The 17,442-nt window shown below is 42.1% G+C and overlaps 1 protein-coding gene across 2 annotated transcripts in view; it reads left to right on the top strand.

The window, feature by feature from the left end:
• The window catches only part of Ntm (neurotrimin), a 1,010,787-nt gene that overhangs the window by 270,550 nt on the left and 722,795 nt on the right, over positions 1 to 17,442 (top strand). The window contains exon 2 of one of the 2 annotated variants that reach the window (XM_045145450.1): positions 15,903 to 16,025. The exons of the other annotated variant lie outside the window; for it this stretch is intronic. Within the exon in view, the coding sequence (XP_045001385.1) occupies positions 15,968 to 16,025 (58 nt within the window). The 5' untranslated portion in view covers positions 15,903 to 15,967. The remainder of the gene's footprint in view (positions 1 to 15,902; positions 16,026 to 17,442) is intronic. 2 annotated transcript variants of the gene reach the window in all.

The raw sequence follows: 17,442 nt of genomic DNA, 5'->3' as shown, positions 1-17,442 counted from the left end.
CATATCATCATCTTGCCCTTCCAGAAAGATGGAGTTTAGAAATCTCCAAATCAGTTATAATTTCCTCTAACGTTTTCACAACACTACAATAAGCATTATTTTATTTCATTTACCCAGTTACATTCAGTACTTCCCTCAGTCTTCCTCTACTGCCTAACTTGACTTCTTCAACAGCAAGTCTATCGGCCAGTAACATGAAGACTTAATATAGTCTCCTCAGCATAATCACTTCTTAATTAAGTCAAGCTACAGCTCTGTTTCCAGAATCCTTTCCAGAGGGCTTAATTTTGCTTCTGCTCAAATTAATATTTTACATTAAATGATACAAAAGACTGAAAGTACCCAAGAAGAGGGGAATTAAAAAATGGTTGAGGAGAAAAAAAGAGATCATATTTCAACTCCCAGGACAGAGACATGCAGCCTCCATCCTTATTTGCAGCAGGTAATAGTCAGTTGGTGACATTCACTTTAGCAAAACAAAGCATGGATGAAGGTAATTAAATGGCAAGGCTCAGAATGAATTAAGGGATGATTCTACCAACAGAAGCACCTGCTGATATGACACTTTCCATGTGCCTACCTGGCTCTTGGGGCTGTGAGAAGCTTGCTGACCCTCTTGGCACATGGTATAACTGAGTGTGCATGTATGTGATGCCATCTGAGCCTTATGCACTCACATGAGTACAGAAGACCCAAGAAACCAGTACTGCTTTAATGACACGGTCTTTAGTTTAAGGAGCTGTTCTGTTTCCCAGGATCAGCACAGTTCCCATTCTTTGTGTTATTTAGAAGGTCTGAGTTGCACACAGTATGAAGTAACAATGAACCCACCCTCCTACCCTGCCATAACTAGACTCAGGGCCCCTGGACCACACCCATTCCCTATCTATTATCCTTTCAGTACCTACCTGCTATCCTGTCACTGGAGGTACAAGAATGAAGAACAAAAGTGCAAAAAGAGCTTCTGCTTGCACCAAGCCTACATATTTGCAGATAACAGAGAACGAAGCCAGACCAAACTTACTCTGAGTTTACAAGTGAGATACAGCAGTATATCAAAGGGCCCTCAGACCTGTGCCTCAGAAGAGTCCTAAAAGTATGTCATAACCCAAGATGGGCTATCATGGGATTTCACTGTTGGCCATAACCACACATATGCATGCATATCAAACCTCTTGGAACCTGATGCCTGATGATTCTCCTGGTGACTATGTGGGTATAGAATCTCAGGAGAGGGCAAAAAGCTGGATAGTTGGAGCTGTGTTTTAGCCCAATGTATATAAAGTTGTGGATAAACTCACTGAGACATTTCTTTCTTTTATTCTCCCCTTCCCCTGGTCCCTGCCCTCGAGCTGAGATTAATGCTGTCTTAGAACAAAGAAAGGTCAAAGGAGGTTCTGGGTGTTCAGAGACAATTGTTAGGCTAAATAATCCACTATTTACCTTTCCATATGGAAACTGTAAATCTGTGCTGAACCAGTGGTGCATGTGGTCACACCTCCACTTGTGTACAGGTGCTCACAGCTGAGCATGTGGCACAGGTGACCACACCAACATGTGGCTCCAGTAGGATGTGGATGTATGGTGAGGAGATTCAACGGGGCTCTGCTGAGAGTGTTTAGGACATTTGCTGCTCCCTCTTTTGATTATTAGCCATGTGGCCCCTCACTCTTGGCCTAAGAAATGGTGCCTGCCAAACAGATGCTACCACTAAGCCTTCTCCTGTGGAGGAGGAACCCTCATCCACTAACTGAACATCTCAAATAATATATAAGATGATTGTAGGGATGGAGGGATGCTTTCATCAATGATCTTTCTTCCTAACGATAGGTAACATTTAGGACAGAATTAAAGGGTTCCAGTAAAGATGTCTCTACTTACTCCCAGCATGTCCACGTCTCTTTAGATATTTCACAATGAGTTTTGAACTCCACCACTTACCTTGTTTTGCCATTCTTGTACTCCAAGTTACCAAATCTTCTCAGATGGACAGTCTTTAAGATCACAACACAGGCACTGTGCCAGCTTCAGGGGGTCCAGGTTTGAGCTCTATGGACTCAAAATCCATGTGTCCATGTGTCAAGGTACCATAGATAGGACCTGACTAGCTTTAGGCTCTATTTTAAATGAACTGGTTATAGCAAATTAATATCTGAATGTCCTCATGAGTCCCACACTACGACATTGATAAGAAAGTTGAAGCACAAAGAAATTAAGTGTCCACTCTGAGGTGGCTGAGAAGCCTACAGTTTAGTCTTAGTAGCAAGGCTATGTGCTGGGAGCTGGGTGGCACACACTGCTCCATTACCAGGCTCTTAATTTGATGGGCACCTCCTTCCTCCTAGGTGGGTGTTCTGTCTTTCCAACCTGCTACACAGCAAGCCCTCACAAGCCAGACACCATAGGCTGGAGCTCAGAGAGCAGAGGGGACAAACACAGTGGAAGGTATGAAAGAACATTCTACCTCAGTCTTACCTTTCACATGTGGTGACCAGAGAGAGGAAATGTGATATTGGAACAAACCACTGGAGTCTTTTCTCCTTTCCCCTCAAGTCAGGAATTACTCTGTTGAGACAGTCCATTTTTTAATTCCCTCCACCATGAAGAATTTGTCCAGTTCTGCATTTAGCATTCTAATTCTTGTACATTAGCTCTGCCCAGCCAGAGGTTCAGGAGCACTGGCATAGACGTTTGACACACTGGTATTGTGTTTATATGAATTAGATATCTCCAATGAGTTCATGTATTTTGAATGCTTGGTCATCAGCTGGTGGTAGCTTGGAAGACAGAGCCTGGCTGGATCTATGTTGTAGCATGGGGGTGGAAGGCATTGGGATGTTATAGCCAGCTTCCCCTTGCTCAAACTGAGCTTGCAATTCTGCTCCTTTCTGCCAGCTGCCATGGTAAGAAGCAATGCCCAACCTCTGCTCTACCATTTTTTTTATTTGCCACGGTGAAACGTCCCACTTGATACTGTAATCCAAAATAAACCTTTTCCTCCCATCACCTACCTTTATCAGGTGTTTTTCTTTTTCTTTCTTTTTTTTTTTTTTCCCAGCAACAGGAAGATAACTCCAACAGGTATATTATGCCTTCGGGTGCACAGTACTCCTTATTTATTTTCAGGGGGTATGTCCCAAGACCTTCCCTGGAAGGTGTGTTATATGCCCTTCATGTTCTTTCAGCAGGACCTGTGAGCCAAGATGCCTAGCTGAGTAAAGCCTGTTGGATGAACAGTATTGCTGAGGCCAGAGTATGATCTCAGCATCACTCATTTCTATCAAGATGCTCATGGAACTCAGGGTTTTCAAGGACAGATACAAGGGCTTTGCTTCTAACTGTGAATCCCAAAGCAGTCATGATCATAGACACATATTTAAAGAAGTGCACCTGTACCAGGCATAGAAAGTGTACTTGTACAATCAGCATAGACAAATGAGAAAGAAAAGTTAACGCTGTTAACAGTGGGTTTCGAGGACAAATTCTATGACAAGTGTCACCAAACTATGACCTATGGGCCAACTCTGGCTTACCCCATATTCTTAAAGCAAAATTTATCAGAGCAAAGCTATATTCATTCTGGTTAGTCTATGATCATTTCATACTATGCCAGCTGTGTTAGTCAGTTTTTCATCCCTGTGAAATAATGTTTCATAAAATCAACTTAAGGGAGGAAAAGATTATTTTGTCTCACTGTCTCAGGAAATTTTGTTCATTGTGATCTGGCTTCCTTTGTTTAAGGCTGCGGTGGAACATCAGTATGGGAGTTTGTGGTAAGGCAAAACTTCCTGCCTTATGGTTGCCAGAGAGGAAAGAGAAAGACAGAGGAGAGGACAGGGACAAAATACTGAATGACCCTTCCAGGGCATGCCTTTTGTGACATATTTCCTCCAAGTACATCCCACCTCCTAGTTCCCATCACCTTTTGATAATGCCACACATTATGAGTTCGTCAGAGCAATTGGGATCAGTCCAGTTACCCAAAGCCATCATTTAGCAACCAAGCCTTAATCCATGAACCTACATTCAGATCAAATCTTAACTCCAGCAGAGTTAAATTGTGAGAACATAGACTGCAGGGTCCATCAGCCTGAGCAAGCCCTTTTCTCTGCTTCTATTTTTGATGGTTACAACTTTCTTCTAACTTTCACATTGAAAAACAAAGTCTTTAAAAATTGTACTCTCCCGTCCCCCATACTTTAACCCATTTTCTTTCTTACAAACACTTCTTACGATTATCAATTTGAAAAGAACATGCTCAGAACTTCTGTTTCTATAAATGGATCCTTTCTCTAGAAGATTGTCATAGCTACTTATCTGGATTTTGAATGAAGTTTCAAGACTTTTTATTGCACTTTACCTTTTTAGAGCATATTTTAGCATTCATTGTGCATTGTCACTAACTTAGAATCTCTTTGCCAAGTCCTGCAATTTGTCCAGGAATTTCTGGGGATAAGTGATAACCATTAGACAGCTCTTGACACTTCCACACAGAAACATATAGTGGAAAATTGAAAAGAAATGAACTCTAGAGGGTGCTTTAATCAAGTTTCTTCAATATTTGGAGTTTTGTTTCAATTTTAGCCTACTATTCCCAGTAAGGCACATTTCTAGGTTTCTATATTGATTTTTTATTATAGAAGAAATACATGGATGTGGTCTGTAGACTGGGCCACATGCACATTGAAAATGTGTTTGCTAAGGAATGTATAAACACCTAAGTCCAGGATTATATAAGTCCAGAATATACAAGAGAGAGATCACTGGCAGGTTGCTCAGGGCCCCAAGCCCTAAGGTATACTTGAAAGTACTGCTTCTGCATCTTGGCAGAACTGCCAGCCCACTCAGGGTTGACACATCTTAACCCCCACACACTTTAGCAGTAGGATTTTATTCCCCACCTGCTAACCTTCACCAAAGGTCAGGCAGATCATGGAAAGGATTCCAAAAATAGCAAGGCAAGTCCTGAGACTCACAAGGATTTGATCAGGGAAAATAAGGGCTTTGAGGGGAAAAAAAAAAAAAAAGAAAGAAAGAAAGAAAGAAATTCAGAGCTTCCTTCAAACTTGAGTCTCCCCATTGATTATTTCCCTAAATACATGGAGGGAAATCAAGTGGGTAATGTATCTAACCCCTGACAATGGCTTTAGAAGAATGACCAAACATTGTGGGCTATAATATAAACTACCACCCAGTAAAGAGAGTTTGGGGGAAGCTCCTAACACCAATAAAGGTAAACTATGAAAAGCAACTTGAGGTGTCAGTGATCTGTGTGGGATGATGTTTCATACTTGATCCATTTCTATTATTACCAAATTTCAGAATTTATAATTGATATGCAATTGATAAAATTAAGCCTTAGAATAATTAGACAATTTCTCTAGACACATACTTTTATAAATGACAGAGATGGGAAACAATTCATATCTGAGTTTTAACTACATCATGCTGAGTGAAAAAATAATATTTTCTCAAACTCATTAAGGGACCAAAGCTGAAACAAACACTTGTAGAAATTATGATTTTTTAAAACTTTATTTATTATATGACTTGATTTTATGAGACACATTCTCATGTAAACTAGGTTGACTTCAACTCCACCATATATCACAGGATGGTCTTGAACTTTTCTGATTCTCTTGCCTCCCTAATCCAAGCACTGGGATTAAAGTATACATCATCATATCCAGCTTAGAAATGAAGATTTTAAATTTTATTTTAAATAATTTCATGTAGGCATGTATAATAACCTAAAATCTTTGCAACTAGTTTCTTTGGTAACATATATTCTTATCATTGATCCCTTTTTATAATGCCAACATATCTTAATCATCCACACTATGAGCAGGGAGTAAAGTCAAGATGGTGAATCTCAGTCTTTGCCACCCTTACGCCCTCATCACAACTATCATGTGATATAAGATAGACTCTCACACATATTGCAGTCTATGCCAACTAAAGGATATTCATGATCTGTGGCAACATTCATAAAGATAGTCAAGAGAAATTAAAATAACTCTAGGTAACATGAATTCAAAGGTAGAGTAGAAGATCCTGTCAGGTAACAAAACATGAACCAGAGAGTAAACATGGTCTGCCCACTTGTTGGTCCCTGCCTTGGACACATGTGCCTTCACATGGTCATGTGACTACTGTGCAGGCTCACCTCAGCATCACCAAACAAGCTCAGCATTGCCATGGACAGTTCTGTTCAAGTGATTCCTTCCCCTAAATACTACATAGAAACCATAGTAATTAAAAGATGCTGATTAAAACCAATTAATGCTAAGTAAGAGATTTACTTAAACCAATTAAGTTTGAAAGTCATTGCTTTGATAGCACTTTCCAAGTATATAGCAAACCAGGGGTGTGTGGGTCTCCCTCAAACAGTACATTGTCTGCTTATCTATGTTGGAAATAAGTAGTAGGTAGGATAAGAAGTTGTTAGAACATTCTCGGGCCCCTTCAGTACTTTGAGAGTGCTCCATGATTCATAATCCTGAAGTACATGGACTGATAATTGCTTTAATCACTGGAAAAACATGACGAATGTATGGGAATTGCAAGATAAAAAGATCATATCACTTCTCTTAGGTCATACTAGAGCCTCATGAGAGCAAGGAATTAATCACTTTATTCAAGAGAAAACCCATAGATAAGACCTGTGTGCGTGAGTGCAGTGTGAATCTTCTTCAGTGCCACAGAAAGAATGGGCAGGTGGGTGAAAGGAAATGAAGGCTAGTTTATAATGTTCTTTCCTGGCTTGAATACCTGAGGGAAAACTTCCAAGATACAGATAATTGTTAAACAGCTTGCTTTATAAAGTTTGCATTCCCCATACTGACCTCTTTCAACCTTATAACGAAAGAAATTCCAGTAACCTTGATGATGGGAAAATCATAACAGGGCCTTTGGCTCTAAGGTCTGAGAAAACAATCTTCTTTCCCATCTGCCTGATAGAGTGAAGCGGTTACCCAGGAAGGCACCTTAGGCCTAACTGCTCTTACTGCCTCAGGCTCTCCATGCCACAACAAAGACTGAGGTGGTATTGTTCTGTCCGAAGACACATAGATTGTTCATGGCACTGGTGCTAGTTAAGGGACAAATCACACTAAGAGGGAGATATATATATATGTATGTATATGTATATATGTGTGTGTGTGTGTGTATAAATACATACTTCTCTGGTTTCTCCTTCTTGGGATGAGTAATGTGCTACTGCTTAAAGATAAGTGACTCTAGTGACAACTCAAATATTTGCAGGCATGAGGTGCTAGTAATGATCAATAATCTATTCACCAGGACCCTTAAATTTAAGTTTGCTTCTTGGCTTTCAGTACATGCAGTTTACAGATCTATCGAGAAAGACCAAGAATACTATTATTTTATACTTGACTGAGTAAAAAACTATAGTTCCTGGTTTTGCAACTGCTAAATCCTGTAGAAAGTATTTTCTTTAACTGCTGTATTAAAAAAAATTTAAATTAAGCTTCCTGCATATACATTTATGGAGAATTTACCTTGATAGATACTGTGTAGGTGGTTATTGCAGAATTAATCCTCAATAAACATGTTTTTAATAATAATTTGGTTTCATTTAACACATAGCAACCAGTACATAAATTCCATTCATGTATAGCTATTTGTAAAACAAGTTTGATAAATGCCAACCTATTATTATAAGCATGTATAAGAATTAACAACTGGTTACTGTGCTCACTCAAACCAATTGGACATAGTGAATTAATGATATTCCTTGGTAGACATTGTGTAGTGAAGCATATTTAGTGTTGCCAGGAAGATTCTTAGGCTTATATTTATCCTGGGACTAGTAAATTTGAATATTTCCTTCCTGGGCCAGGTATAAGAACATAAAAGATAAAATGGAGCCCACCAGCATGGAATGTGAAGGTCAGCTTACCAGCTGTTCCCAAAAGGTTGGGTCCCCAGCCAAAGCAGCTGGGGTGCCTCCAGCAGTGTGGAAGCAACGTGGGACCCTTCCATCAGAACCTTGAGTATGGAACAGGGGCTGTTCTGAATTCTAGGTCTATGAGTTAACTTGCTATCTTGGACAATGACAACTTTCCTCACTAGTGCCTTCCTCCATAAAGTGGGATCATGGAAGAAAAATGACCCTGTATGGCTTCTGGCAAGGTTCACTGCAATTTAAGTAGACATGAATGGTCTCTACACAGCACAGCACATGAATAGAGATGTCAGCATTGTGACTTTCTACAATGAGAATGATATTTTCCAGTTTCTAATGAGATCAGCTTGGCAGCCAAATGCATTTATTGGCAATGCTGGTATTCAGAGAATACTCAGACTTCCAGTGGCTAAAACATAGAAAAAAACACATGGTGCTTGAAGCCATAGAACTGACAGGGAGACAAGAGGTTCACAGAGCCCCAGGTATACCTCAGCAAGTGCTTGGTCTACCCTTACTAGCCTATCCATCTTTTGTAAGCAGCTTCTTAGTGGTGCCAAATACCAGACATACAACTCAGGACAAGAAGCAGTTAGTCCAGCTTAACTGTGCAAAGAGGCAGAGCAGGGCTAACTAGGCTGGCCTTCAGAGGTCATCCTTAACTTGCTCTTGGGGATTTTATGTAGTCAAACTGGGGCTAGAAGCTCTGAGGTTAGTCCAGCAAGCCTTACCCTGGATGCTACACATCTTGAAGCGAAGAACAAGGAATAAGACCACTTCCTCATTAAGAGGCAAGCAGACAGAGACACAAATATGACTCCTTGTATTACTCTCTTCCCCATACCGGGACAGTGATCTGAATACATTGTGGTGCTCCAGTCCCTTAGTTCACAACATAAGCCTTGACATGTTGACAGAGGGTGACACTCACTCACTTTCAGACAGCCACTTGGAAAGCAGCCTGCACTACTGCCAAGCACCCTCACACTTGTTGCCCTACCAGGTTGCTTAATGGAGTGACTTACTACCACCTCACGATCATCCCCATAAAGCCTGCAGGTACTGAGCTCTAACCTGCTGTCACCTGCCTGTGCAATGGGGCTACTGCAGTGTCCAAGCATTGGAGGGCACACTTCTGCCACCAGGTGCCCAATGATGCAGCCTCTGTATACCATAGAAAGCTCTGGAAAGTAAAGGAAAGCAGGAAGGACAGGGCCCCCAGTGTGGCTCTTCCTTCCTTCCTTCACTTCCTTTCTTCCTTCCATGGAACTTTCTCTGAGGGTGTCCTCTTTTTCCTTCCCTTTTTTCTTTCAGTCTGGACAGTCTCCTTCCATGTACTGTTTCTCAGCATCAAGATACAGACTCCAGACATGAGAAAGACAATTTCATAGTTGGTCCCATCTTCCCAGAGGAGGCAGGGCTGACACAATCCAGGGATCCTGGGAGGGGGGCCGCTGACTGCAGGTGTGGGAGATCTCTGATGAATTTCAAACCATGCTTTTGCTTTGACTGTTACCAGCTGTCACAAGGGTACATCCCTTGTACTGTATGAACAAATGTAAGAGGATGGAGCAGGCCTAACCTGTTCCCTCCCTTCTCTGCCACAGCCTCCTGGCTGAAGGAAGAACACATAGAACAGGAAAATGTCTGCCTCCTACCTTGGCCGTGCTTCCATGGGCAGAACAATCCTGGGAAAGACAGAAAACAAGTGTCATACAAGCAGCGCACAGCCAGCCCAGCTGCTCCCAACCCTGACTAATGTCTTGGGCAGAGCAAGCTCTTTAGCATATGGAAGCATGTGGCCAGCCCCTTACTCCAACCTGGGTGCCCTGGGGAGACAGCCAAGGCACGCCTCACGTGGCTGTGCTGGTGAGCTCCAGGAAGAGTATGCAGATAGGAACCACACCAGCCCACCATAGGAAGGCTTGGCCTCTCCTTTGCTTTGCCGGTCCTCTTTGGGAATGCTTTGTGGGATGAACAATACACTTGGTTGACAGCATGTTGCTGAAAGGGACGTACAAATGATCTCACACTACTACCCCTCTAGGTAGACGGGTGTTCGAGGACATGCTTGTCAAATACTTGCTAATTAAGTACATAGTGCCTTCCTTGCTATCAAAACAGTACGACATCCTTTGGCTCCCTCATAATAAAATGGCCAGTCTTTTGGGGTCTCTTCAAAAGGAAGAAATAAAGTAAGACATATTGATGTGTATATCCACTCTTCTTAGTTAAGAGCATAGAAGGTTCTCTCTGTAACCTATTAATTTCTTGTTCCCAGACCCAGATATGGGATCTCCCTCACTGAGTAGGTCTTATGTCCAATCAGTGAGCAGTTGGTTACCTACACAGCTGTGTGCCACTATTGCACAGGTGTACAGGTGTAAACTTCTTACTCCACTGGTTGATTGTTTAACTAGCAGGATCTCTTGCTTAATCAATCTGTTGGCAACTGTTATTCTCTAGCTGCTCTCATAGCACAGTCCAGCACTATGAGGGCTAGCCATGAGGGAATTGAGTTTCCTCTCAGTTCTAGCAAGGTCACTTGATTCCCTGTCACTATAGGCTGTGGTGTCTTCAGCAATAGGGACTTAATCTTTTAGCTCTTGCTGGTAACCAAATGTTTTAGCCATAGCCTGTATTATTTTGGGGACCTTATGTCTCTCTGACCAACAGCTCACTGTGGGGGCAATCTAAGTCTGGCCCTGGGAATTACCAGCCAGCATCCATGGTTTTATTGTTATGCTTTCTCCACCTTTTATGGGAATCTTCTGTTTGGGTTCCCACCCCCTTATTGAGGGTAATGACTTGTAGAATGATATCACTGAAGAAGGTTTCTATGGGATTAATTCATGTTGCCATTAGCTTTGTGAAATTCTTCCCATCCTTCCCTTCCTTCATCCACCCCCAGGCCTTTCCATATTTTTCTGTATTTCTTTCTTTTCCTTCCTTCCTTCCTTCCTTCCTTCCTTCCTTCCTTCCTTTCTTTCTTTCTTTCTTTCTTTCTTTCTTTCTTTCTTTCTTTCTTTCTTTCCTTCTTTCTTTCCTTCTCTTAGCTGATCTTGTTATCTAGCAGCCCTTCCTCCCTTCCCCCACTATTTCCCTTTTTCCTATCTTCAGTCTAATATCATGTACATATTATAGATACTTATTACAGCTTATACTTAACTGATGCTGGACTGTGTTAGGAACTGCATATGGGAGAGTTCATGCATGTTTGTCTTTCTGAGCCTTGGTGACCTCACTCAGCATGATTTTTGGAAGAAACATTTTTGAACCTTCCAGTGTCTTTTAAAACACTTGTGTAAAAATGCTATACTTCTAGATGGTCAAGCTTCATTTTTGTACCCAAATATGTTCAAGGCAGTTTTGCTCACTTCTATTCTTTCCAACACCACAGCATATGGCCTGAGATTACATATCCAAATCAAGTGAATAACTGCAGGTTGTGTGGAGACAGACTCCTGATGATCAAGGTAGATGTAGGTGTTAATGGGCCTTGATAGAAACTAGGTAGAAGAAGGTGGAGTGTCAGCACTTAGCCTGTCAGAAAGGTGTGGCTGCCAATCACACAGTTGGGACATGCAGCTAGGCTTCTTGATGATAGGTTCTCAGATTCCCAGTTTGACAGAAGAAGAGTTAGGGCATAAGGTAGAGGGTGGGAAGGAAGGTATGCTGCCCAGTCCTGAACATGAATTTCAAGTATTTTCCTTTTCATCCCATTTTTCTTTTCCTTAAAGCCCAATGGTTCCCAGAGAGTATGTTTGGAAAGAGCTAGTCTTTGCTCAAGTATGGAGTAAACATGTAACTGTCAAACAGACACTTCCCCTGGACCATGACCAAGGTCCACAGGGAACATGTGAATTACATGTAGAATGTGTCTGGTTTAATTTTGTCTGAGTCCTTTGTGCTCCATGAGACATCATGGGTGTCAACATTATTTCATAGCTCTCAGAAGCTAAGGAACATCCCTGGCTATGGAACAGAGTGGGTTAATTGTGTTGTCTTCAGTACTCAATCCTAGCATGAGGAAGGCAGAACTGGAGAAGGAGAAACTCTTCAGTTGAAGCTTATTTTGAAGCTGTTCTGATACCACTTGTGACTTTAAGATGACCCTATGAAGAGCAGCCCAAAAGTCATTGAAACAGTCAAGCTTATAGTGCCTTGAGACTGAAGGTTAGGTTGCCAAGGACCCCATCTGCAGAGTTAGTGCTCCTCTAGGATTCTGAGTCCTTCAGAAAACTGAGCATCTGAGTCCAGTCTTAGATTTGGGCATGGGTTCAAGAGAATTTCTCCACAGAAACAAAGAAAACATGCTTCCCTTTGCTGTGGAAGCAGGATGGTGACCAGCAGGTTTTTAGGTGCAGAATTTCAGCAGAGAACTGTTCACAAAGGGCTAGTCATTATTTGAAGCATCCCCTAATGGTTTATACGGTCTCTGTGTTTGTTTGTTTGTTTTTCCTTAATATTGTGCTTGGCACTCTAATGGAGTCTACCTGCCCTGTGCCCTCTCATAGCCTAGTGTCTGGCTCTCTCATGTCCATGCAGTGCTATAACTCAGCATCTTCTCCAGTGTTTTCTCTGAGAAACATGAGAAGACAGAGATCATATCTTTCATCTCTGAAGCCCTGCTGCTATCACAATACGTGGAGATCCATAATACCTTCCTTATTGGTAATGCCAAGTTGACAAAAGCCTGAAAACTTAAACCTTTATTAGAATTCATTTTGTAGCAAAACCTGGGGTAGGTGTTGTCAAGTTTGCAAAGTCAGAATGTGGTAGCGGTCTAGCAACAGCAGACAATAATAGACGACTTGATGGAAAAGAAGGGAAGGCAGTGCCAACAGCAGGCTTTGTGTTGCTGTATCAAAATAGCTAACAAAGCTGTGCTTCAAGTAAACAGAAAGTTTTGGTTCACAGTTCCTGATATTCAAGTCAAAGATGAGATGGTCCTATTAATTTGGCATCTGATAAAAAGCAGCACATCATAGTGAGAGCACATGATCCCATGGACACTCAGACCTGGAACCACAAGGCACAGAGAGACTGACATCACCACTGAGGACTCTCACCTACAGACCTCTCTCAGGATCCATCTCTTAACACTACACAGCACCTCCTAAGAGCATCACCTTCAGATCAAGGCTTTATGGGTGTTTAGGGGAAATTCCATATCCAAATTATAGCAGACATGAAGAGAATAGCAAGATATGATGAAGCTTCTGAAATGAATGAGACCAGGCACCAGGGCGGGGCTGAAGTGGTGGGCAAGCTCTAAAGGAAAAGAGGATAGTGGGAACAAATTTAAGATCACATTTTGGGCTTTCTGAGACTAGTTTTTTTTTTTTTTTTTTTTTTTTTTTTTTTTTTGAGACACATTTCTCTCTTTTAAAGAAGTCTTCAGGCTATACCAGGGCTTAGGGCTTAGATTTTAATTTCATTCCACCCATTCTTTCTGCCACAATACCATGAAAAATAATCATGTCCCCAAATGCTGAAATTCTGTAAGAAATGATTTTATGACTTATCATAGATCATAACTAAGAATTTTTCTCAAGTGAAAACTTATCAACATTTACTAATAAACTTTATATTTTAGAGCAGCTTTATGCCTAGCAATTCTAAGTGGGAAATAACAGAACATTCCCTAAAATACCCCCTCCCTCCAGTCCACATATCCTTCCTCCATTGAGCCTCTCTCTTTTCTCTCCTTGCTTGGTCTCCTGGGAAGGTGACCTGATTGCCCTGCAAAGCTGTAGAGCAGAGGTGACTCCTAATGGTGAGCTTTCAAAGATGTGAACTCTGTGAAGGCAGAGATTTTGTTTTGTGCCACAAAGGCAATTCATGGGCAAGGACACCAAAGTGGAAAGTGAGCAGAGTCCAGTGTCCTCCCTGGGGGTTGAACAAGAGGAAATCTCACTGACATAGGAGCTTCTGGTTTCTTGGTGACTGGGGAGCAAAGGCACATATCCTTCATTACCCCCTCCCATGTTGCCGAGAAGCAGTGTTCCCTTTGCCATCAAAGGTAGCTCTGAGGACAGCAGTGTTGCCCACACTGGGCCCTTCTAAGGACTCCCTCACAGCTCACTAGGCACACTAAAATGGTGACCAAGGTATGTGGAATTCTTCTTTCCTCACAGATAAAGGCACTGCCAGGAGCATGTGGGAGCTTTTCTCACTGAGAAAGGGATGGAGTCAACCCTGATCTTAGTTTGCATGAGTCCTCAGCCCACTATTCCTATAGGGGATATAGGGCTGAGCATTGTTTTTAAATGCTTTGGTCAACTGTGGGCTGTAATAATTTTTTTTTTTTTTAAATTTGATACTTAAAAAATATGGCCATCCTTCTAACGTACAATAAAAAATGGGGTTTTTATATGTGAACTTATTGCAACTTAATCATAATCCCCTTACCACTTGCCAGAGAAGTTCCTTTTAGGAGAAAGCTGTGGATACTGGGAAGTCTCAAAAGAGTGCTGAAAACAAGAGGCTTTTGAGAGTTTGGCACTATATGTGACACCTCTATCATGTTCTCCAAGGCTCAAGGGACATTACAGAAGAGGGGACAAAAGAGTGTAAGAGCCAGAGAGTGGGGAGGAGTACTTTGGGATATTATCCTCCATACCTGAAGGGAGGGACTGGGGCATTCAGGACCTCACAGTGGAGGTCATTTCCACTATTAGACCTGTAAAATATTTTATGTAACAGAGGAAATGTTTATGAAGAGGATAGTTTTGGGTAAAGCTGGAGCCTGGCTCTCCACTTCAGACCCTCTCCAAGTCACTGATACAAGCAACGTGGTCGTAAGGAAGGGGACTCTGAGTTTCTCAAACGTACCTGACTATGGTGGAATGTTTGCAGTGCCTCCTGAGTAGGAAATGAGGAAGTGCCTAGTCAGCACTTGTATGCCTTCCTGCCCAGTGCCTAATCTGGGCTGTCCTCTGTATCAGACCTCCAACAAGCTAGAGAAGGAAGCATGAAAGACTAAACCTGTAAGAAGAGTAAAATAATGCAGTCAGTCACATACACAAAAAGATACTGACAGACATGCCACTGAAATCTATTTTCAAATGTGTACACACGCTGGGTCATTTGGTAGCTCTTGTGGTGCAGTGTGATCCTTATAAGTATGTTCCTTGAAGCTGAGGAAAACTGAGTCAGTTGGTCATAAGGGACATGGTCTTGGAAGAAAAGGAGTTTTGAGAACCAGGAGCCAAGTGGGGTGTCCTAATAGGGTCTCAAGAAGACATTATCCTGGTGCTCACCAGATAGCCAGGTGGATCCTACTCAGAGGCAACAAGTTAGATATTGTGGCCCTCACAGGTCCTATGCTGGTGTTAGAGCCCTTGCACTTTTGGTCCAAGCAGGTCTGAGAATTGAGCAATATGGATGCTTCTAGATAGAGAGGGGGATAGATAAATTCATTCAAAGCTGAAACAAGAGTATGAAGTGAAAGGGAAAGAGAGAAGAAGAAAAGGTTTAGAGTGAATAACATTAGAAGAAGTCCTACAGTGGCTGTGTGGAAGGTCATCCTGCCTGTGGGAAGCTGACTTTTTCCACAAGCAGCTGGGCCAACCTTGACCCTGAATCCCCACCCCTTCCACTGCCTGAGACAGAAGAGGATCCTAGCATCTTGTGACCTCAGTACCACAGTCTGAGAGCCTTTGCAGTTTGTGCCTCTCCCTCTCATTCCCTCCTGGTCCTACCTCTATGCAAAGAGGGGGCAGATGGAATGGGGCAAGGGTGAGAAAAAGGTCAGCCAGTATCAGGTAACAAAAGGAAAATGGTGAAGAGAGGCTGGGCCCCTGGGGACTGGCTTCCTGCAAAATCCTTAGTTTCATTAAATATAGAAAGGTGGGATAAAAAAATAATATTCACTCATTGTTATAGTTTCAAAGTCAGAAGCTGGCCTTGGTTTCAAAGAACTTGTGTGTAATGTGATGCATGCCTTTTTCTCCCGTCTCTCTTTTTATAGGTAAGTGACATTTCATTCTGCTCATCCCCAAGGCAAGGTTGGATGTTTTTAAAGTGGAAATAAAAATGAGTGGCAAAAGAAACAGGGAAGGTGGGAAGAGATGGAAGTCGAGGGTCAGCCCAGGTACGTGCCTGCTCCATTCTTCCTTTTCTCACAGACTCTGGGGGCCTTGCCCCCAGATATGGTGGCCTGCTCTTACTCCAGGTCTGACTGCCTGGGTTGTGGCTGTGGCTTTGAGATGGTCCTGTGTTTCCTCTTTGAAAGAGGCAGGTGCTGTAATGTGCTGGCTTCACTGGTGATAAGGGAGATTTCCTGAAGTTCCAAGTTGGAAATGGTTGGCAGTTGTGTGTCTTCAGGCTGCACATCAGGCACTCTGTGGGCAGGAGGCAATTGGAGGCAGGGTATAAGATGCTTGCTTCTGGAGAGCGGATTAAGACATTCCAAGAAAGAAAGCCTGCCAGGAAAGAATGGTAAATGGTATGGAAGTTTCTGGACAGAAAAGAAGTTTGGGAGGAAACTGAGCTCTGGTACATTAAGAATCATTTACTTAATTTTAAGGTCAATTTAATTACTGTCAATGTATTTTTCTATTCCCGCGTGGTCAGCGAGGCTGAAACACCACTTATTTCCTCTTTAGCATGAAGCAGAGTAGTTTCTGAAAAGCTGAAGGCCAATTTGTCATTATAATCACTGTACTTTGCAGTCTCTCACGCAGGCATTCAGTTCCAGACCGGTGTGGGCCTGTGCTGCTCTGAGGCCCACTTGCTTCCCTGAGAGTTGGGTAGACACGCTCCTTCTTGGTGTCTTTCCCTGTAAGCTGTCAATAATCTGATGATACAATTAAATGATGGCTCTGTCCCACATGGCTTTGTTATTGTCCTTGAGAATTGGGATAAATGGACAGCCTTCCCCTTAGCAGCCTGTAAATTTAGACTGCGAGCAGAAAGCTTGGTGCAATAAAATACCTAAGGTATGCTGTTCTTTCTGACATCCAGCTAATGGGGAGAAATAACCAAGTGGAGGATGGCTTGGTAGGAAAGGGAGAACTGTAATATATGTTAAAGACTTCAGAGGAAATGCCTCATTCAAACACAAGAAGCAAGTTTGTAGACCTTAGAAATTTTAGTAAGAACCCAAAATACAGGAGGCTTTAGTTCTGGGGATCAAACCTGGTTCCTTCTGCATGCCTGGCCAGCACTGTAGCACTAAGCAAAACCCCATCCCAAGATTTTGCTAATAAAATGTTTAATTATATTTCTAAAATTTAAATAAGCAGATGTTCTTCAGATCTTTGTTGTTATGAACAAAATGCTCAAAATCAACTTCTTGAAACTGGCAAGAGTCTCATTGAGTGTAGAAAATTATAAAATATCTCTTACCATGATGTTGCACCCTAATCATATGGTCTTTTATATAACTTCTCTGAAGATACCATGACTCACGTTACATTTTCCTAGTGGTACACACAACTGGGGATGCTTCTTGGTGTTTGCATAATGTGGAAACTTAAGCAGTCATCTTCCTGGATACCACCCAGACT

This window comes from Jaculus jaculus, chromosome 3 (assembly GCF_020740685.1).
Source record: "Jaculus jaculus isolate mJacJac1 chromosome 3, mJacJac1.mat.Y.cur, whole genome shotgun sequence".
NCBI lineage: Eukaryota > Metazoa > Chordata > Mammalia > Rodentia > Dipodidae > Jaculus > Jaculus jaculus.
This window is presented reverse-complemented; position numbering and strand designations above follow the sequence as displayed.